Genomic DNA, 24180 nt, shown 5'->3' with positions numbered 1-24180 from the left:
CAAAATCAGTCAAAAACGTCATAGGTTAGTATGTTGTCCAAAATCACCAAAAAAAGTCATAGTATAGTATGTCGTCCAAAATCAGTCAAAAACGTCATAGGTTAGTATGTCTTCCAAAATGAGTCAAAAAAGTCATAGTAGTTAGTATGTTGTCCAAAATCGGTCAAAAATGTCATAGTATAGTATGTCATCCTATATTGTATTGTCCGAAATTGTCTTAGTTGTCTGGCAGTGATGGGATTTGAACCAGTGTCCCTTAAGGGTTGGGTCTGAAGGGGGACATCACAAACCACTCAGCCAACTGAGATAGTGCTCGTGTCCCAAAATCACCTGAAATGTCATAGTATAGTACGTCGTTCAAAATGACCTAAAAATGTCATGTCGTCCAAAATGAGACAAAAATGTCACAGTATAGTATGTCGTCCAAAATTAGGTGCATGCTCACAAAACAAATACATATGTCCGCGAGTCAGGATATTAAATACAGGTAATATAAAACATCAAACTTTAATGTTAAAAATTAAACCGATATGTTCATTGTTCCTGGAGAACGGTAATGCCTCAATGCCTTCAAACATTTTTAAGACTTTAAGGATCTTCAGGGATCCTGCATTCACATGCCGCTGGTACAGCTGACATTAGTAACGTGAAGTGACACATAGGCAGGTAGACTAGCGCAGCCGGGAACCAAACCCAGAACCTTCTAGTTGAAAGACAACTCACTACCGATGAACTGCCTTTGCCTTACATATTTGACCTGTCATTTCAACTTGCTGCACACAGAGATACAGTGTTACGTAAATGTTTTTTGTAAAAGCTGTACATAATAGGCTCAGGTGGGAAATTACCCGCCGAACACTTGCTGCTGCGTGCAGATCAAACAGCCCTTTCCCTATTGTGCTGTCAAGATAATAGTAGATCACTGCTAAATGCGACTGAGCCAGAGAGAGAGAAATAGGCAGGACCATAGCACACGTGGAAAGCCACATGCAACAGCGTGAGTGTGGGTGGAACCTGAATGGTTGTTTAGACGGTGGGCGCCAGGAGGGCGAGGAGGACGGTTCTCTCACCTGTGTCCTGTGCCAGATAACAGACGCCCTGGAGTGGCCCAGTTTGTTTCGACACGGCCCTTTGTCATAATGGATCAGGAGAAAGTCGTCCTGCCAGACATGCACACAGAATACAGATAAAGACTGACCATTAGCAGTCTGATAGACATGGACAGCCATGGAGAGAAAATTGCTTTTTAAATGAGTCTTAAGTCATTTGCTCTCACACAATTAAGATAATGTAAGGCCTCTGGATTCATAAATCACTCTTATCCAAGTCTCACTCAGGCTGTCGTGTCCAGCTTTCGAGTGGATTTTATTCCTTTCTTATCACTGGGGTTAAGCTACAATTTCCTGATAATAAAAACACTTGTTGTCACACACTTCACACACTCTCTACCGCAAAGAAAATGCCAAATGACCGACTCACATCCAGAGACTCCAGACAGTACCAGCAGAAGGCGTGTTTGCAGTTCTTGCACATCATCTGTGCACAGCCCTCGTCCCTCTCGATGTAAACTTTACATTTAGGACAGCGCTTGATTGGTGCGTCGTCCTCTTCGTTTTTGAAGAAAGAGCTGGGGGGAGAAGAATGAGAAAATAATTCAACATTCACATTTTCCAGAGAGGAGATTGCTTTAATGCAGTCATCAATATTTACAGTCTGTGGGCTAAAAGGTTTGACAGCTTCCGTTCAGGAGCAGACGGTTCATCTTAAAAACAAACACACCACCACCAGAAAGGAACAGGTCTTGAACTTTAGTCTGCAGCTCAGAGTGTCTGAATCAATTTCTGCCTCCTGAACTCTGGAGACGAGCAGTTCGATGTTCTGACGTCAAACAAGTCCATTCATTTTCCAGGCAATTTCTCCACCAACTGACAGCATTACATATGATGTGCACATCTATTCACGTAGGAAGGTAGAGTATTTGATGTTCTTGTTGTGCTTTTTGGACTCACAACCTCAGCAAAAGAAAAAGTAAAGTAGTGAGAAAGTTTTACAAGCAGAGAGTTTGGTGTAATCTTAAATGTTTCAATTTGCTCTATTGTACAGTTGAGGCATAAAAACGAAGGGTCCAGCTTTCCAAACATCCTTGTGGAGAACATGTGGAGTTCAAACTTGACATGACAGCACTCCTGCTAATCCTCCCTCTCCCCCTCCACTGCTTCTTCTGAGCCTGGACCTGAACCTGTGCAGATAGACCCGAGCGCTACAGACCTGATGACATTTCCAGACTGAGCAGATATCACGAAGAAACAGGTCAGCTGCATATAACTCTGTGCACACACATCTTCTCCCCTCACAAAGAGACAGACAGACAGACAGACAGACAGACACTGTATTCTTAAAAAGCAAAGTAAGCCTATTTCAAAGTGCTGTACAGCCACTTTGTTGCCAAGTCTTTAAATCTAATTCATTACTTGACAGTTGTCTGTAGGCTGTTGTTACAAGTTATTCATACAAACACAATTTTGTGCTTTTTTAAAATGAGTTTTGAATTTGAAAGATACAGGGGGGTATAAATTATTACATTTGTTACAATCGTACACGATGTGCTGTGTGCTATAAGTTAGTAATAATCTAATCTATAAAGTTAATAATCTACATATTCACACTGTTTTGTCAAAATATATTAAGTTTAATTTGACAGGAGAACAAGAAGACTTGGAAATATCCAAATTTGAGGAGAGATGGAATAAATAAAATAACTTTTAATACTACTTTATTATGCTAGTTTCCCGAATAGTTTTTGTCGATGGCTTGTCAGTCCGCTCAATTTTTTAACTCATGATTTAAAGCTTTTGAAAGCCTTCGTCACTTGAAGAGATGAATAAATGAATATATGGGTCCTGAAGTACAGACTAGGGCTGTGTGTAATTGACTGAAACTTGTGTCTCAATAACGATTACGGCCCTAAACCATTACAAAAAATATATAATAAGACTTCTAATGCTGTAATGGTGTCTGACTTCCTGTCAGGCTTGTCATCCGCAAAAACAGTGTTGCCAACTTAGCGACTTTTTCCGCTATATTTAGCGAATATTCAAACCCCTCTAGTGACTCAAAAAAGCGACTAGCGAGAATTCTTGTTTGGAGACTCTGATGGGAAAGCATGTATAGTTCTAAAGGTCTTTGCACACCGGACGGGCCGGAAATGCAAATTATAACGCACCCTCCCATGTACATCAAGCGCAATGCAAAGAAACTGAAATTACGAGGACGAGGGGGGAAAAACGGCATCACTGAAAACTATTTTGAAGCTTGATTTACACACACACACCATCCCACTGAAGCTTCATTACAACCCGCCTCCGCACGTTTGTAATTGAATATTATAAAGAACAAACAATCAAGCATCCTGCCACCATGTTAAATGTCTTGACTGTACACCATCAACAACACTCTTGATTGGTTAGCTGTCGACTGAACGTTACTACAGAGGTTGGGAAAGAACAAACTAATATTTGGTCTAACAAATAGGAGATGATATTTAAACATGAACACTGACAAACCGAGAGAAAGCAGTACCTGTTTTCTCCTGGTAGGAAAGATGTAATGGACAGGTTGTTCTCCTGGCAGGCCTGCCCCGGGTGCCAGTTGGCTTTGCAGGTCGAGCAGAACTCGAGGGCACAGACGGCGCACTGGACCAGCTGTGGCAGCGTTGGAGAATCCGATTCTTTTAGTTGGCACACAGCCTGGCAGGTGGAGGAGGGGCACCACGTCCGACACGGGTCCAGTAGCACTTCTGATGGCACCAAAAAAAACCCACAAAGACCAGCCCTTTAACAGCAGCTTGAGAAAAAGGGATCAGTTGACTCTCAAACACACAAAACAACTGGAAAAAGTCAAAGATTAGAATGGAATCATAGACCTTCTCAGAAGTACTTCAGAAGTGTTCATACACGTGTATTTTATCTATTATATTGGCTTTTGTGGAAATGTTCATTGTTGTTCATCACTGCTGTGTGACTTTCCTTTCTCCAAAATGGCTAAGAGACCAGTTCTGGTGTGATTTTTTTTTGCCTGTTCCGTTTTTACTTTGTAACATAATGCACTTGCCCTTGTACCCTTTCCTTCCCTTCCCTTCGCCTCTCTGCCAAGAACTCCGAGCACACATTCCACATGCACTCTCCGCTCAGCCTGAGAAATATGGAACGGTTACAGCAAGCGTTCTGCCTGAATGGACGGGGACATTGATGAGACAGCTGACTGCCCTTCTTCAGGGGAGTATGAACAGCTCTTAGGAGGCTGGGGTTCTGTAAGTGAATGTAAAAAATAAATCCTCTGTATCCTGATAAACATTCACGTATTTAATCCAGCAAGTGTGATCTGCATACACTGTGTGCAGTTACCACCTCCGTGTAGGTGGACAACCTGCAAGACGAGAGCACAGCTTGGCAACTGTTTACTCTTGGTAGCAACAGTGCTAATAATATTACTTATTATTGTCATTATCATTGGGTTTCTATGCTTCTTACTGATGTCAAAGTGCATGTATGTTAAGACACGCTGACATTAAAACCCTAACCCACATCCACAGCTCTATTATATTTTCCTGCATTGATGTCCAAACATTTATCAGAAGGTCTGCATCTATTGTACCCACAGTATGACGTGCAGACACTGAATAGTTAGCAACACGCAGGCAAGAGAAAGGATCATTTAATCAAATGTGTGTATGCTAAGAGATCTGCCTCCATCAAAGGGAGATAGTTTGCACATGTGAGGAATTTAAGCCAAGTCTTCCGAGGCTTCCTTCTTCTACAGGATGAAAGGGTTGTATATTGCAGTGCACAATCCGAAAATTGGGCCCGATTATCTGTCACAAAATGTCAAAAAGGCTCGGCTGAGAAAACAGAAGTTGACGGCACATGTCAGCGCTGATGACTGGAACTTACTGAGCAAACAAGCACTGCTTACATCTTTTCTATAAGCTGTCCACAGATACCCATGGTGTGCATTCAATAGCAAGGACGTCTGCAGGGAGGGGAGTGATTGATTTCAAACAGAGAGCAACAGTTCAGCAACACGTGCCAGAGACGGACTGCCGTCATTCCTTTTTTTGTGTCATGGCAAAACACAGCATCTCTTGGAGGATCCACGTGTCTTCGAGAGCGACAATCATTGCCCACACACCGCGGACCAATCGCCGCAGCACAGCGGCTGCTCCTACAATGACTCACCCCTTTCAAACTGAAGCTTCTTGTATCTCTGCATCATCTCCGTGGCCACCATGCACTCGATCTGCAGGGAGAAGAGAGAGGGGAGGAGAATAAGCAGGTCACCGTGCATATTTATAGACAGAAGCAGTGAGAGGCAATTATACAGTCCGAACATGGATGTCATTTCCAGGACAATATCGCATTTAAATTTCTACAAGAACACAAGCTGTCACTTGCTTACCATGTATCCCCTTTACAGGAATAATTCAAAATTCAATTTATTCTTCAACTGCAGCAATGAAACTAGGCTTTGCTAAAGAGACATGCTTTGACTAAGTGGCAGGTGTAACTGCGGTTTCCATTAAGGACCGGTGACACTGAGTGATTAGAAACAGGAGGCTGCTATGTGCTGAACCATGTTGAGCCTATATGCTTCAAAGACTGAGTGGCTGAGTCCATCAACCAAAACTCCTGAAGGATGAAGAGCTCTTTGCCCTCCGATCGACCCAATGACTGGGAAGTCAGGCCCACAGGAACGCTCATTATAATGTAATAAACCCATGGTAGGTGGAGTGAGACCTAAGGCTTTGAAATTCTGGAGTTAAAACAACTGCAGACATGTCAGTTGAAACAGATTCCGTCTTTTTTTATGAAGGAGGAAAAACAGCAGTATGACACTGCATCAACACCCAATGTAAAACGTTGCAAACACTCGGAAAACGGTCACTGTCAAATATAAGGAAAATCCATACCTCAGTTTCCTGCAAGTGTCCTCTTTTGGGGCAGGCAGAGTCTGGACAACTAATTGAAGTTTCAAGGCCTTCTTTTATCAGGAGTTCCACGTACTGCTTCAGGCACTTCACGCAGAAAAACACAAGACAGACACACAAATACAACTTAAGCCCAGTTCAGTATCCAGTCAGATGAGGGAAAGTTGGTGCAAACAAGAGTCTCTGTTGATCACCATTTCTGTCTGTCGGAGCTTAAGAAACGAAACCTGCACAAAGCAATACTTTTATTTACAATGGATTAAATGTATAAAGTGACAGGGGTCACCAAGAGTAAAAACTCTTATCCTCTGCTATTTAAGCTTCTGTCAGCTAACTGTTTGGGTTGAACAGCCCAGAGCTTCACACTTGTAGCTAAATGTAATTATAATTAACACAGTTTCCAGCTGCCTCAAGCTGCTGTTTAAAACTGAAACTTATTTCATACAAACTCAAAAGATAATGATATTATTAATATCAATATTTTTAACAAATTCCTGTGTTCCTTTTATTTTTTTAACCATTAAGAGTTCCTTTAAGAAACTTATTAATTTGTTCCTAGTGGCAGAAAATGGCACCTTCCCAAAAACTGCTGTAACATTATAGTTAATATTTTTTCTATTTCAGTCGAAAACATACATATCAAATATTATATTTTTGAAATTTTAACCCTTTAAAGGCCAGTATGCTTTAAACTCCACTGTTTTTGTTAATAAAAAAAAACTACAATAATTTGCAAGGACAATTTTAATTATATTTATATATTTATAATAGCAGAGACATTGATTTTGATGCATTGTTATTTCACTGCCGTGTCAGGTTTTTTTTTTTTAAAAAAGTGACTAATTTGTTCCTAGCGGCAGAAAATGTCCCTAATAACTCTTAATGGTTTAAAATGATTTTGGTAATTGTGTTTACTTTGATTTGGAGCCATGTGAAAATACTTGCTGAGCAGAAAACAATATTCCTGCTCTTTGAAGTGCACTGTAAAAAAAAACAATACGTCAAAAACATCTTTTTATGTATCGTTTATGCTTTAAATGTACATATTTTCCAGCAGGCAGCTGCAGGAGAGCATCATTTACTCACCAGTGTACAGAAGACACATTGGCACTGAGTGATGGTGGTCATCTGCTCCAGAGGAAACTCTCCAAGGCACAGCTTACATGAGACCAGGGGGTCCACGGCAAGCTCCCAGGTGGGACGGTACCGTGCCGTGGTCATCTTTACTGCCACCGAGCTGAAACACACACACACGAGAGAGAGAGAGAGAGGGGAAATCAGTTTTGTTCACGTCCATCTACATAATAAATCCAGAGTTCAAGGCGAGCTGTATTTGTCATGACGGTATGAGCACAGACTGAAAGTGCATTGTGAGTTGTGTTCATACATAAACAGGCCTGTGAATGCAGAGTGACACCAGCTCTCTGCCTAAATTGCTCTTGCCAGCTATGTTCATTTTTATGCCAAGCATCACTCTTTCTGGCAGTAAGAAGAAAAGAAAAGTTCAAAGGCTCAGAAAACTCCTATAGCCATCAGCTATCTCAGCTCCCTGTGAAATTTTCACTCAGAATGAAACATGTTTTTTTTTTTTTTCTCCCTCGTCTTCACTGTGTGTCACTGCATCTCTTTTATTGGTTATTTTAGGCAGTCTTGTCTCACTCCCTCCTTGCCTGGGTAGCTGATAGCAAAGAGCACCCACTCAGCTGTTTACAGGAAGTAGTCCCGCGCACTACAACGTCAACACTGTCAAGCCCTCTCTCTGCTGCCTAGCAACCGACAGAAGGAGCATTTTTGGACGGAGGGAGGGTCTGGAAAGGAAAGGAAGAGAAACACAGCAGTGGAGATGAGACGGGGGAGACATCCCAGTTTGTTTTCATTGGTCACACGCAGTGTCTGTTTCTCCGCGCAGCTGCCTGTTTGCAGACACAGAAGAAGCCCACAGCGAATGGGGGAGAGTTCACGTGAACACTCCAGAACTCAAGCGCTGTCTACATGTGCCATCCAAAAATGGGAGCTAAGAAGAAAACACACAGAGAGCGAGTTCTGCTTTAGCAGACATGTCGTCTATCACTGCTTTCAATGCTTCATATTTCAAGGAAGAAAAAAAGCAGGATATTCCACTGAATCCAATTAATTCTACAGGTACAAGCAGTAAAATAAAAACTATTCTGGCTATGAGGCCATGAAATGGTCAAGGACACATCTCACCATTTTTATATCACTAGAACTAAGAAGATTGTTTGTTCTTGCAGACAAATACTGGGTTGCTCGTAGCATCAATCTTAGTCTCGTATTGTATGCAAGTCTGGAGGAAAAAGGATGAATCCCTGAGGAGACGCCAGGGAAAGATGCATGAGAGACTCCAACCTGGAAATCTATTATTGGATTGATTATTGATTATTGGCAGATGCTCTGACCCCTAACTGTTGTTTTTTGTCAAAATACAAACAAAAGACACAAAAGCAGCACAAGGTCAAGTGTCAAAGGACTTTGGTCTCACTGCTGGAGAGAGAGTTGTTACAAAGCAGCAGGGCTTTAAAACTGCGTCAGACAATTATCCCTGAAACACGAGCGTATCGCAGACGACACAATTGCGCAAGCGCACTTTTCTGAAAGCTGAGAAGTTGCACGTCAAAGCCAACGTGTGGTTGTTATGGTAATTTCACTCATGCCGTTGCAGGAAGCCGGTGAATCAGCATCTTTGTCAGTTGGAGAAAAACGTACATAGTTTCCATTTTGGGGCCTGTTTTTGGACATTGAGACAAAGTGTTTTTTTTTAAATATGTTGTATCCTGTCTAAATAAAACTTTTTGTTTTCTTCATTTTAAATTGTTTAAACATTATTTTAACATGCAGTAAATTCATGCAGGTAAGCATCAGCCGTAAAAAGCTTTGTTCCTCCTGACAACGTTGAGCAAAGTGCCCAAGCAAAGAAGAAAAGAAGCTCTTCAAAGCTCACTTGGATGACTGGATTCATCACAGGAAAGAATTATGCTTGAAACGTGAAAAACTAAAGAGAGAGAGAGAGAGAGAGAGAGAAGCTGAATGGCAGAGGCTGGGAAGGTGATGACTTAAACAATGGCACTTCCTTCTTAAGCCGTCTCCTGATCTAAGTGACTGAACACCATTTCACCCTGTGGCAAAAAGAAAAAGACACTCACGCTGTACAGAGCAAGACTTCTTGAGATAGAGTGTGCTTTTACATGTGAATCACTCCCTCTCCTTGCACACTCTGTATTGGCTGTAAAGGCACTGACAGAGTGGGTCGATGCACTTGGTATTGTAGAGATAGCCTGAGGATGGGATGGAGGGAGAGCGACAAAGGGAAAATGAGTTTTTATGAGAAAAGGCGGCGTGGTGTTGATCATTCTGCTGCATTATTAACTAAAACTCCACATTAACGCTGATGGTGCACATGGCACTCTGGCACTTCATGTGTGATCATTTCAAAAGAAGGATTGCAGAGTAATGCATGTCTGAGAAAAGGTCAGGTCAGCAAGGAGAGGGAAAAAAAGAAAAATCAATCAAACAGGAGGCAAAAGAAAACATCCATCCAGAGCAGTGGTCACCATGTGTCAGTCATCGTGTGAAGGGGCTGCACTCTACTGCAGCATTCATCTGATAGTGACACGTGCACACACTCACACAGATATCTGTTCAGCTATTCTTCTTAGGACACTGCAATGACTTCCATTCATTTGGAAAGCCTAAATAAAGTGTTATCCCTAACCTGACCTAATCAAAATTTAACCACAATTCCAATCTCAGCCTTAAACTTAAATCATAAAGACCAGGATTTGGCCCCCAAGAGGACTAATAGTCATGACAAGGTCAGTGTTTTTGTATGAAAAAAGGTCACAAAGAGGTAACAAATACAACAAAGTACACACACAATCGCATGAGAGGATGTGGAACTCCAAAAAGGCACACGAGACAAATGGATTTCTTCCAGCAGAACGCCACAACGCCATCCATTTAAACTCTCTTCTGCAGCTATAGCAACTGCACTGTCCATTACATTATATAAAAAAAAATAAACTACTCAAATAAACACACACACACACACATGCAGCAGAGGAGCAAATACAGTAACAGGAACCTGGATTGCGTCAGTGTAATCTTAAAAGCATCGCACAATGACTTCAATGCAATGATGTCAGCCTCTAACTGGCAACTTCAAGAATCATAAAACGACAACAGACAAAAGGCGTCTATATATAGTTCACAGTATATAAGAATGTGACGTCTCATTATACAGTAAGAAACGGTGCCAAGCAGCTTTCAAGTGTACCCAGTTTTCAGAGCGAAGCGTCTCAAATGGCGCCGAGCGGTGCTTAATAACGACATGTCAACACAAGCTATTGATGAGTCAAGAGCTTGTTATTATTGCACAACCCTGGAAGGCAGTGGCTCTCAGACTTTTAATATCAAGCAACACCTGAGAAAAATATCGAGCTCTCTGAGTTAAACCATTATCATTATAATGTTAAAATACAGTGGTGTATTTTCACAGCTCTCCCTCGTCATCCTCCTCTTCCTCACACATACTTCACACACTGGTATAGTGACATTAGATTAAGATGGAGCGAGCGATAGAGAGAGAAGGTGACTTTGAATTATTATTATTTCCTCCATGTGCGTACCACAGTTTGACAACTGTGGCTGTAAGTTAACATTAGCACAGTGGCTGGATTTTCACACTCAAGGTCATAAATTGCAATGTGCCACAATCAGTTTCATTGTTATAGCTTCTTGATTTAAACGGTTGGTGGTAATAATACAACTGTCAATCAAGTACAGTGGCAAACGTCAACTGGTTTGGTCTCTTTGCCTTTTCATATAACTGCAAAATGAACACCTCATGACGATGAATGGCCCTGGAGTCATCGTATATACCAAACATTAACATATTCAAAATAACTTTCAGCCTGAGTCCCTATTTTTGTTCTTTATTATGCTAGACACAATAAAGAGGGGAGTGCGACCACAGTGATACTTAATGTTTCAGCTGTCACTCTGCATTTACAATCAACGCACAGATACCAATTCTCACCTGAGTCGACTCCAGAAGAGGCAGCAGGTGAGAGCAGGGCACATGTTGAATACCCTACAGCAGGAAGCTGCACGTAGCAACAGCCATGCATGCCTTAACATTAATTAACTAAACTTGATATACCAGTGTAGGGCTGCAACTAATAATTATTTTTATTGCCCAGAATTCTTTGTTGCTTCCTGAACCTCAAAAAAAGACATCCTTCAATGTCTTTTTATCCACAAACAAAAGAGTTCACTCGGTTCACTGTCACAGAAAATCAAATGAAACGCAAAAAAATACTCACAAGAGAACTTTCTGGGTTTTTTTTTTGTTCTTTTTTTGTCCGTTTGTTGTTTAAATCAGTTTGAGTGTTATAAAGATTCTTAAAATAGCTAAGGATGAATTAACTAATTGCGTACCAACCAGTCAATGTATTAAAGCCGCAGGGCATAACTTTATTCATACGCGGCCTCCTTCATCTGGAAACAGGCTCTGTCAAGTAATACGTGGTTCCATCATAGTACAGCACAGGTACAGTAAAGCCCTCACGTTTCGACTGTCAACAGCAACTTTACTTGGAAGACGGGGCGTGCAGTGTGCCCGATTGACGAGATACATGGTGTGATGTTGCACCGGTGCCGACTACGAATGACAACATCGAGCGTGACACAACAGACAACAACGGAGCAGCTGTTTCAACAAGACATTGAGCTCTGTATGAGAACAGACTGCCGCCGTTGAAGAAACACCAGTTGCAAAGGAGTGACGCTTTTCTGTCGCGCAATCAGCTCACTGTCATAGGCCCAGCCTGGAAGAGTTGGGGCTGTTCCAATTCTCACCTAAACTCACTCCAGTGACGGGAGGTGAGAGCTGAGTCCACAGCAGGAAGCTGCACATTACAGCGGATGTTTAGTAAACATTCGTTTACTAAACTCGAGACGAGTGCGACGCAGCAACCAACAATTATTTTCCCACATTAATATATCCGCTGACAAACCTAACCATCCCAAAGTATTTTATCCGCAAATCAAAGAGATTCAGTTCACCGTCACAGATAAAATGAAAGAACCAGGAAGGATTCACATCTAAGAGGCTGAAAGAATGTTGTCGTTCACTACTCCCCAATTAATCAACTAATCGTTACCCTTCACCCTTACTACGGTCACATATGGAAAAGAGAGAATGAAGATTGTTTACCTCCGTTGACACTTTGTACTCATGCAATTATATAATGTCCCAATCACTACATTGTATAAGCCTCTATTTATATACTGTGGCTCACCTATGGCTGATGTGAAAGAATAGTGCAAACAACTGGCAGCTGCTGCTGTGTGTGTGTGTGTGTGAGAGATACAGAGAGATAGAGATGAGGAACAGCCCACACATTTCTCGTCCTCATTCTCTGGCACCTGTACATATTAACACACTTTCAACTCCTGTACCCAGCTGTCCTTCAGTTGATTTACAAGAATCTGCCGTCAGCCTGTTAGGCGAGTCACACAGAGAGAGAGAGAGAGAGAGAGAGAGAGAGAGAGAACTCTCGTTGAAGAAAGAAAGTGCACCATGTTCACCTGATAAGATTGTACCTCAAGTTTCAGAGGAAAAGCCAAAAAGCTGCTTCACTCGGGGTCATGATTTGCTGCTGCAGCATAAACGTCAGGAGAAGCATGACGCAACACTTTATTAGTGAAACCTAATCCGTTTACTGTCATCAACATTTCTTTGTGGTGGACTGCAGCAGTCGCCTGCTCATTGTTTCCCTGGAGCTGCAGATCCACAGATTTCTTTCATCTCAAAAACCGTGTCGAATAAATTGCCTGAAATCATGGCACCGTGAGGCACAGCCATGATTTGTGGTTAAGTTAAAAAAAAAACAACAACCTACATTGGCCTGTCTTTACTGAATCAGCGTGATCTCAGGGTCAGTAATAAGCACTTAGTGATCCTGGTGCCTACTCCTCCTCCCTGTTCCTTTCCTCCCTCAAGAGCCTGGTCCTGCTCTTCATGGCCAATTAGTTTGGCCTTAAAAGTTTCTCTCATGTCATGTCCTCTGCGTGTCCACTGCTGCAGAAAAAGAGAAGAAGAGCAAAGACTTGGAGATGAGGAGAGAGGCAATGAGCCAATTTCCCTTGGCTCACCGTCGCTGCCTGCGCTTACATCTTGTCACCTGATTGTGGAGGCTCCCACCAGGCAACCGTGCACGGAATAAACAAACAGACACAGACGCACTAAACCATGCATGCAAACACAGTCACGTGCAGATTTCCAGGAGCAGACTGGATTTTCCCACATAAAAATGTACGTGTTTGTATAAATTAACAGTTCAGCAGCATAAACTTTAAATGTCTTCAGACAGAAGATGCAGAAACTTCAGTACAGGAAGTAAAGTCATCACAGTATTATCTCCAGCCACATGGAGTAGAATGTTATTGATGTATACAGTAAATAAATACTCATGTGAATCAATGCAGGACAGTGTGTTTTTCTCTGTTCTGACCCACATTCATAACCCAAAGCACGCACACACACACAGGGACTTTTCTCTCTCTATTTTTGGACCGCTCGCTCACTCGCTTGCTGAACGTGAAAGGCGACGTGCCTTTGTGGAGGTGCAGCGGTTGGGGGCAGCGACCATCTGTCTGTGACACGGAGGGCCGGACAAGAGAGGAGTTGCACAATCACCCACAAATATTTGGGCATGTTAAGTGACACGGAGGCGCTGTGCTGGAGAATGAACGACAGTGGCTATGCCAGGGTATATACAGCATGCCATAACAATCCTCATGTCCACTTGGTCTCTTGCTGAATATCTTTAGAATAGAGGAAGTGCATGGACTGATCGGTCTTCTGGGTCTGGTTTGTATTCACTTAATGAGTATGTGTTTCTGAAATTGTTTCTTGTCAGAATACAGTTACTGGCCCATCTTGGGGTTTCTGTTTTTACTTTTCAAAAGAAACTGCCCAGTATGAGCAGCAGGCGAGGCAGCGAGCCAATCCTCACTTCCTCTCTTTGGTTCGCTGGATAGTCTGTTTGCATTTCAGCCTGTAAGCGAACCGCACCAGGGTTCACTTGCAAGCCCATGAAGCGGACCAAACAGCTCTGGTGTGAAAGCGCCCTCAGACTCTACCTTGTTGACTCACACTGAGATTCAGATTGGACTCGAGACCCAATTAGGGCTTGTGAGTCGACTGCAAAGAGTGGTGTGAACTGCCATTCTTACTTTTTTAGAACGATAAGAGCTCATGGACGGGCTGTTTACGAATTTCCCACTAAGCAATAGGTTGTTTAGTTGCAAAAAACATCATAAACAAGGACCACCATTCATGAAACGTAAGACCACATTATTTCTTGTGTGTAAATATTACTTAAAAGTGTAACATTTGTGATTCTTAATGCATGTTGTATTCACCGCTGTTTGCTGTGGCTGATGATGTGATGCTTGTGCTAAAACTACGCCGGCAGCTTTCACTAACAACCACTGACTGAGTTAAGCACTCAAAACCTTCAGAGTAGTACAGATGCCCAGTTGTATATACAACTAAAATGGATTAGCGTGGATGGAGCCTCACGCTGCTGTGTCACACTTTCACGCCTCTGACTGCAGAACTGTCTGAACATCACTCACTGAGGCGACATTACATTGGCTCAGTGTTAACAAGCAAGCGTTTGGTATAATGAGAGCAGTATAGAGGGATCCCTGTTAAAGAGATGTTTGTGAAGAGTACAACAACACAGAATACAACAATATAACACACTGATAATTACACTGCAATGGTTGCCTAACTGGGTGAAGAAGTTTCGCTATACTTTACCTAAACTAATTTATTTCCACATCCTGTGATTTGGAACACAGACAATAACACACCCTTCTGCTCTGATTTCGCAAGAGAAGCACTGCCCCGTGTTGACATACTGGTGAGCAATGTAATGAGGATTTCATGCCTGTGTCCTACTAAGGAAAAGGTGAAAGGCAACTTATTTATTATCATTACTATTTTGCAAACAAACCACCGAGACACTTAAATGGAGTCGTGTCACTGAATTAATAAATAATTAAGGCATAGCGTGTATTAATTGCATGTCTCGCCACACCATCTGGACTATAGATTATTCAGTCAGGGGAAAAAAAGAGAACCTCTACAAAATAGAGACACTCAGCCCGAGTCGATAAGTTATGACGACACTCTGCCTGGTGATGGGCTAAACAATTCACAAGCAGTGAGAGCAACAGAAAACAAAAGGGCACAGGCTCCACAATTGCATGTGTCCTCCCAGTAACTCGTGCAGCCACTTTGGCCTCCTCGTTCCTTTGCAGACTCTCTACTGAAAACACTTCAACGCCACATCATGAACAGAGAGATTGCTCACATATCTCAGCACAACAGCACACTGTGTCTCACTTTTGGTTCTGTCCTGCAGCTCCTTAACGTCGTTGTTATTGAAGCTTCTGCTTTTGTAAAACAAACAGTGTCTTAGTCCCTACAGAGACACACGGGGAGGGGAGGGAAGCTAAAAACGACCGTAGGAAATGTGACGGCGTCCTGTTGTTGGCCTTGTTGCCTCAAACACAAAATGTGAACTATGGTGGCTGATGAGTGCAGAGGTCCCAACATTTCCAACAACAACAAACAAAAGTATCAACACTGAAAGTTCTGCAAGCCTGTGCTAAATGGAGCAGCTTGAGCTTTGACCTCAGAGACAGGGACAAGTATGGACTCATGGGAGACATGTTGGCAACACAAAAACCTACATATCTGGGTTTAAAATTTGGTCAAATAATCTCTTGGTCTATTATATTACATATTTGAGTGAAATCTATGACACAAACACAACATGTCCTGTATTTGTTTCACACTAAAAGGATTAGTGTTTCAGTAACCTCAATCCATTCAACGAAATAGTATTGTTAAATATTTGCAGTATTGACAGATGCACAGAGTATGGCTGACATATGAACAGGACAACCGCAGAGGAAGACAAGATACAGCACAAGTGACACATGACGCCACTTTGTATTCGGACAGAAACAATGGCCTTTGCACTGGTCGCTAAACAAGTGCCGTGTCTCTGAAGCTGTGGACACACTACACAACTTTCACAGTCGTTACCAATTTTGGAAACACTTGAGAGTACACACCAACATTCCACCGCATTCAATGACGAAACCAACTTAAGCCAACTCTCGCTACGAAAGCAACCGGGTAAACAAACATCGCCATTGTTGTTTTCAGCTACTTCCCGTTGCTTTCTGAAGCTATTTCCCATGTCCCACCTTCTCTTTTTCATTGGCTATTGGTAACATGTGTTTGCAGTTGGGTCAGTAATCAGTACTCACGGCCCTATTAGTGTCGACTGTGAATTGAGGGGTAAAATCCCCAACTTAAGAACACCAGTGTGTGACCAGATGACGTGCTGTAAAACTATCCTGTCACTTCCCCTTAGGGTGCATTCACACCAACCCTTCTTAATAGTTTGTTTGTCCGGAAAGTCCGTTTCTTTTGGAAGAAGCGAACTCTGGTCTGTCTAAAAACGTAGGTTTTAGTTTGTGTCAAGTGAACCAAAGGCAAGAAGCGGACTATAACACAGGGCATTGTGGGTAAACAAAATAAATATGAAATAGAAATATGGTGAGACAAAAATATATTGCGACTGCTAGTAAGCATTAATCAATAGATGAGTGAGTTTTCTTGAACGTTGCAACCTCCAATCGTATCGAGTCTAGCGGACCATTAGATGTGACCTTAGACTGTGGCTGTCAATCCAATGAAAATACACTTGCATTGTCTTTTAGCAGCTCTCTCATTAACAGTCAACTCAACACGCTGTGTCGCACATATCTTAACATAAAGGTCGTTATCCTTGCCAGACAAGAACAGCGGTGCACCGGACACAGCTGATCAGCTAAACAGTTGACACACAATACACAAACATCCCGTGATGTCTTGACAAAAGTATGAGGCTGCAGACAAAGTGTCTCGATGGCTCCAAGGCCTAAACAATGACAGCACACTATCACATCATGCTACTGAATGTCTCCTGATGACCACGCTGTTCATCGCTGCCTACTTTCCCCCGCAGCGTTCGCTCGTGTTTCACGCCACACACAAGTTGCGGCAGCTTTTGGCTCAGCGCTGACACTTCCAGATCCCAGCCTACCTCCTGACTCATCCTGTTAGTGGTTTCTAAGAACGCCTCCCAGCAGAGTATGGACCCTGAACGTGTTGTGTTCCGCCGCTTTCACATGTAGGTGGAGAGCATCAGTGATAGAGGCAGACATAGTAAGAGCAAAGGATTGGCTGATTCCCAGTTGAGCTGAAGTGTGAGTTATACCCCTTTAATGAACATGAAACGTGGTTTATTGTTGGAACTCAGGCAGTCGCGGGTGTGAAAAGTAATATCTTCCTCTGCAAAATATTTCTTCCTGACCTTTTATTTCAATTTGTTTACTGTAAAAAGGAATCCGTGTAGTGGAAAATGTGACGTCAACAAGAACTGAACTCAATAAACATTAGAAAGTGAAATGTTGTTGGGCCTAGAAAAATGCCAACAGGGCAGGAATCAAAACAATATATCATCACATACAAACAGTTTTGTCCCTCACTGTGGAGTCAGTACGTAAGTAAATATGGATGGATGAAGCATTGCAGTCTGAAAGCAGCTCATCAGTGCTTCTTTGTTTCAGTGTATGAAGAAGATTAAGACACATCTGCAAGCTCACAGTCAAAACAGAAAAAGGATATTTGTTTGGAGTTGCTTTTCTGCCTAAAATGACTTGGCTTTATCGCTTATTTGTGTGGGATTTACTCAGCACCGGAGGCCTGAGGCGATTTACACATCCCGAAATGCTGGATCGAGGAAAGCATCAGGCAGTCAACAGAATCCGTGGTGCATTTATTACATAACAATAGCTCACACTGCGAGCCATACCTGAGAGTAAATAAGAAAAATGTCAAGCGGACGTGTGAGAGAAGCACATTGCGCACAAGCATTGCTTACTGTTCTCATAAAAGTCCACGTCTCATCCTAATACACGCCTCACTGGCATGATTCAAGCCATGACACGAGGCGGTAAAACACTCTCGCAGCAACAAACATCATTTTCTATGCCGTGTACCACTGCATTGTTGACTGTGAGAATAAACAAACACACACACACACACAGTAACACTGGCACCACCTTCAACACATACAACACCCTGGTGAAATGACATTTAAGATGTTGCATAATCCCTGGCAACCCGGCTGCACCACAGGCAGATGACAACCCCCCGAAATCAGATTACACCAAACTGATTCCTAGTTAAGTCTGTGCCACAGGAATAAAGCCGCGATTTAACAAGACCACACTGTGGTGACGTTCTCTGAAAAAGCCTGAGTGTCTGGAGCAGCTGCAGCTACTTAACCCGAGTGATTTTACTTTCAGAGTCGTCGGGGCCCTTACACCCTCCTTAAGTAGAGAAGAAAGACTTAGCAGGTCAATGCAAACAGACGCTAATTGAGTTCTTATTAGTGATTAGGAGTGTTTAAACCGAAAGGGTGTCACGTATCTAGCTCATCTCTCTTTCAGGGCGGCTACGCTTCTTCACTTTAAGACAGGGTATTGCAGAATGTCGTCTCAGATTTATTCAGATCTGGAAAAGCAAGGTAATATTTTTGAGAAGAAGGTAAACTGGCACTTGAAAATGACAGTATCCTCAAGCCTAAATACTACAGACTGTCAGGTGAGCTAGGAATACTTCACCGATTAGCATTTAGCTTTGTATTACTAGAATAGGGGTAGTATTTTTGAAAAATTGTGCGTCCCAACCTCAGTTTTCCCTGAGTCGAGAAATATCTTCATTATCATTCTTTTTTGCCAACCAGTGCAACGCTAATTCTGCACTTTTTAGACCCACTCGTTCCCAGAATGTTAAAGGTGACATAGAATGCTTGTATCACACATATATGTTAGTTATGGAGGTCTACTTACATATATTAACTTGTCTTCATGGTTAAAAACCTCCTAATCGCTGCAAACGAGCCGATCAAAATATCTCCTCACTGACGATCTCGTCAGCCGCGCTGTTTCAGACCAAAACCACACCCCCAGAACGTGGACTGTGTTGTGATTGGCCAGCCAACGAGAGCTTTCCCACTGTCCTGTGATTGGCCAGGTACCTGGAAGTGACATAATAAATAGGCCAGCTCTCAGATACACAGCTCCCCCTCTGGCACGGTGGATGCTCTGCATCTCAGCAGCTACAACGAGAGTAGTTCTTCTTCTTCTGCGGTTGAATGTATGCAACCGGATATGCCCAGACTAGTGCCCGCACCAGGAGGCGCTACGGTAGTGAGAGGAGTGGTGAGGATTTCTGATGACGACATCAAATTAAGGAAGTGCCGATCCGCTTCGCAGAGCCCAGGAAAACAATACAACACTATTTTCTCAGCAGTGGCTGAACTGTTTGTTCTGAAACTTTAGGGTTTCATAAACGAGGTAATGACGCAGATACACACACACAAACGCAGCATTAATTGGAGCTTCCGGTCTATGTGGGCTTTAACAGTGTCCGCCGTCTTTGCTAACAGTTATGCTAACAGGACCAAGGGAAACAGAGGTTGGGAAGCACATTATTTCAAAAACACTACCCCTGTTCTAGTAATACAAAGCTAAATGCAAATTGGTAAGTATTTTATAAAGTATTCCTTTATAAAAGGTGAGTTGATACCAAATGTATCCAGTGAATGACATTTCTCTATCTATTAGGGGTGGGCCTAAATTTTGTTATGGTAATCTGACATCATAACTTATGAGATACAAACATTGTCTCAAATATCACATTTTAATTAAAAAACAACAACATTAAAATGTTTTTCTTCTTGTTTTTGACCATGTGTGTACTCCCACTGGGATGTAATGGAATGACACAGCAAGTCCTGGGCATCATAACCTCATTCCTTCTCATTCTTAAGTAAACACATTTCCTCCGGGAACGTGTCTGCCTGTCGTTGTTCATTCGGAGGAATCTGTTACTGTTTTGTGCTGAACATCTTTCTCTCGTTTTCAACAAATCTGCAACAGGGTGGGTTATAGTGGCATGATGCACTAACTGTGTTCCCCCACGAGAGAAGAATGGAAAGAGTGCCTCACACTACAGCAACGACATCACTTGTGCATCAGTGAAATTCCATGTGAAAGACACAACTTTCCCTAAACTGTGTGAGTGTGTGTGTGTGTGCACTGTACATAGAATAAGTAAGTGTCTTTCAATGTTTTGCTCCTGCTATTAAAGCTGCAAGAAGCATGAAACTGAAGAGGGAATCAATAACAGACAATGAGGGGGACGTTAAAAGCCATGGTTTATGATAGAGGCGGACCAATCGATGGTTTATCTAATTTTTTTAATAATTTACTATGGCCCATTATTGTTTTAACATCTGAGAAATGTGTTATTTTTATTCATATCACTTAAGTGCGGACACAAAATCCATATTAAAAAGATTTAGGCGTTATATTTAAATCAAATTGAGAGTAAAAGTAAACCGCTCAACACTTTCAACCAATTTTCTTTAAATAATAATAATAATAATGATCATATTTGTCCATCAGCTGCCCCGATTTCTGATAATCAGCATTAAATATAGGAAAGACAATATCGTTTAGAACACGTTTCCTAAACCGAAGCACTCATAGACACAAACATTTGAAGAAAAACAAGGTGGGGCAAGGTTATAAGGCCAAAAATGTTGTGATAAAATGTCAGATTAAAGAGTGAAAGTTGTAGTAACCAATTATCTTCACGGTAAAAACAATCAACACAAGCTCGTCACAAATCTGAGATAAAACATTTAACAGCAACTACATAAAGTGCTGTGTCTCAAAGTGGAAATGATAACACAATATATACCATTATCGAAATAATGCCCAGCCCACATTCTCAAACAATTTTACAAGACGCTCACGCTCACGCATCACCGTCAGACTGAAAAACGCTCGCCTACCTGAGATGAGAACGTAGGTACAGCAGGTACAGCAGGTACAGCAACACGTGCACCTCTAAAGCTCTGCAACACAACTATATCTACTGTATAAAAACTTGACTGCTGCTTAAAATGGAAAACAGCCAAGTGAGTGGCCTTTCAGAGCTCAGCAGAGACACGCTCCACACACTCAGAGCATGGAATGGTTCAAGTTCAAGATGCAACCACTTGTTTTGTTTGCAGCTGCTGCAAAGGAGGGCCAGATATGATCTGAGGCTGAGGGGGAACAACAATTACAGCAAGTCTGATCAAGTGTCAGCAAGCAACAAAGACACACACACACACACACTGAAAACCCTCCTGATGTCATTCCAAAGGCAATTCCTTTAAAAGAACAATAACACCAAAATGGAGTTTGTTTTTACCGACTATAGACTGAAGAAGTCACTGCTGACATGGCTGACCCAGGTGGTCTGAGGTTTTACCTGAACACTAAATAACTGAGACAGGTCACGAGCTCCAGCAGCTGCTACTGTATAGTGCATTACATGAAGTCAACACATAACAACAAAAACAATACCTGGCTTTCTGAGATAACGCCGTCTTGATGGTGAAACCTCAGGAAGGGTTGGAAGAAGATGATCCCCTGAAGTGGATTAACGAAGGCGGCCAGTCAGTCAGTCAGGCGGCAGGGCAGCAGGAGGAGGAAGAGGAGGAAGAGGAGGAGGAGGAAGTCTCTGAAGGGGTGATGCCCATGTTCGTTATGTGTCCCTCCAACGACGGGGTGGAAACATTTGACCTGCTACTGTCGCCTGCAGCAGCGCCAAAGATCAGGCCCTGGTGAAACAGTGACACCCACAACCGTCGGCGAAAAACAAGAAAAATACACACACACACACGCACACACACACAGAGAGAGAGACTGCGGATAAATAAGCACAGCAGAGAGAAGCTGCGCTGCGCTGCGCTGCGCTGCAGCTGACACTATCCTGTCTGTTTTGGTTGACAGTAGGCTTGTTTGTACAGCGGGACAACGACTAGCGACGAGTCCGCAGCGTCCAACCGTGAGCCCGCGACGCACACGGCCGTGTAAACAGGACAGTGGACAGTGTGGCGCTGCTGAGGAGTCCGAGGCTCGACGTGTGTGTGTTTACCTCTTTATTGTCCGCGCTACTGTTGCTGCTGCTGCTGCTGCTGCTGCTGCGCTCTGCAGGAAATCAGCTGCTTCGCACCGGAGAGACGCCATTTGTCCGTGAGAGGGTTTTTCCTGTCTGCTGCCGCTCAGTGGAGAGAGAGCGGCGCCCATGTCTTTTTGTTTTTTTACACACAACAGCACCACCTGCTGGACAAACGCAGTAAACACAATTTGATTAAATTACATTAATGTATGAGCCACTGTCTCCTCCCTCTGCTGGTACAAACCATGCACACAGTTATTAGGTTTTTAAAAGGCCGTGTGTAGAATTTAGACGAAATTAGTTAAATTAAGCAGAAAAAACACCATGTTGTTAAATGTTTTACACACTTTAAAGCCTTTCTAATCCTACCCCTAACCAACATAAGACCTAATAGACCTGGCAGGAGTGTAAGGATGAAGCAGCTCAGAGAGGTAAGACCATTTAAGGATTTAAAAACTAATCAAATAATTAAAAAATGAACTCCAAAGTGCACGACCAGCCAGCGGAGTGAGGCTAAAATAGGTGTTATGTGTTCCCTCTTACTCGCTCCAGGTAAAAGACACGCAGCAGCATTTTGGACAAGCTGGAGATGTGAGAGGGACGTCTGACTGACGCCAAAATAAAGTAAATCCAGGCGAGACGTAATAAAGGCATGTATTACTGTCTCAAAGTGCTTTTTGGAAAGGATGGATTTTACCTTTGCCAACTGTCTTAAGTGAAAAAAGCTGGACTTCACCACTGCACCAATTTGACGGTGCAATTTCAAATCACTGTCCATTTTAAAACCCAGATTTGTGACTGTAGGCTTAACTTGCGTACATGATGACAAGAAAAGAAACTCCTGTATCACTCCCACCACGAGGAAATGTGCAGTATTACAGCAGCTCAGACAGTAAAGAAAAGCAAGTAGCAAACATGCATTACAATATCAGACAGTATAAAAAATATAATTGTATATACAATATATACTGCATTTAAGCTAAATATTTATGAAATTTCTTCCTAAATATTTGTCATTTTTAATATGTACACTTGCTACTTCATACTTCATCATATTAATACCAGTTGAGGATCCCTCCTCTGTGGCTCTTCCTGAGGCTTCTACCATTTTTTATCTGTAGAAGAGTTTTTCCTCACTCGAGGTGAGGGTCTAAGGATAGAGGGTGTCACTTGCAAAGCCCTTCGAGGCAAACTGTGTTTGTGATGTTGGGTTACATATATGAATAAAGTTGACGTGGCTTGACCTGTTAACTTAAATAACTAATCAGACAATGACATGGCAGCAACTCAATGGGGCATATAAACATGGTCAAGAGGACCTGGCGGATTTCAAATGGAGCATCAGAAGTGATAAGAAAGGCGATTTCAGAAACTGCTGACAGACTGGGATTTTCACACACAACCATCTGCAGAGAATGGTCCATAAAATAGAATAAATTCAGCGAATGGCAGTTCTCAGAATGTTGATGCCAGAGAATAATGGTCAAACATAAGTTGTACCAGTAACTCAGTATAAATTAAGAAAAACTGAGTTTGTGTCTCAAGAGCTGCTGGTGAATGAGACTCAATGGTTCTTGGTTGTAATGTGACTGAACTCACCATTTAAGGATGGGCTGAGAATTTGTCCTCCATGTCTGTAGAGAAAAAGTTTCAGCATTATTCCATTTATCTTTAGGAACCAGTATTCTCACCTAGAAACCTCACACGATCTTATCTTATCAGACACTCTTTTCAGGTAATTGAGAACACTGTAATATAGAAAATAACTTTTGATGAATGTCTTGTTGTTGTCACTATCATCACAGATACACAGTATGCAGATAATCTCCTCTTTGGTTAGGAAAGGTCCAGTAGAAGATTCTAAATGAACAGCTGTGGCTGCCATGTTGCTACAACACTAGCTAAACTTGGAAACCCGAGGCCAGTCTGCTTAGTTTAGCTCTGATTAACATGTTGACATACATCACAGCATGGCCTAGTTCCTGTTGAGAGGACCGCATGACGCAAGGGCCACACACTGCAC

The 24180-nt window shown here is 42.4% G+C and overlaps 1 protein-coding gene across 3 annotated transcripts in view; it reads right to left on the bottom strand.

The window, feature by feature from the left end:
- rnf144aa (ring finger protein 144aa) overlaps positions 1–22282 on the bottom strand; it is a 25896-nt gene extending 3614 nt beyond the window's left edge. Inside the window, exons 1-8 of one of the 3 annotated variants that reach the window (XM_044047609.1) lie at positions 22134–22282; positions 21560–21816; positions 7070–7220; positions 5966–6070; positions 5235–5295; positions 3580–3796; positions 1480–1627; positions 1071–1160 (exon numbers count right to left, since the gene is read on the bottom strand). In XM_044047609.1, coding sequence (XP_043903544.1) covers positions 1071–1160; positions 1480–1627; positions 3580–3796; positions 5235–5295; positions 5966–6070; positions 7070–7204 — 756 coding nt within the window. In that variant the 5' untranslated portion in view covers positions 7205–7220; positions 21560–21816; positions 22134–22282. The other 2 variants (XM_044047610.1, XM_044047611.1) reach the window with 2 other exon arrangements.
- Positions 22283–24180: the final 1898 nt, after the last annotated feature.

Source organism: Solea senegalensis, linkage group LG16 (genome assembly GCF_019176455.1).
Source record: "Solea senegalensis isolate Sse05_10M linkage group LG16, IFAPA_SoseM_1, whole genome shotgun sequence".
Taxonomy (NCBI): domain Eukaryota; kingdom Metazoa; phylum Chordata; class Actinopteri; order Pleuronectiformes; family Soleidae; genus Solea; species Solea senegalensis.
This window is presented reverse-complemented; position numbering and strand designations above follow the sequence as displayed.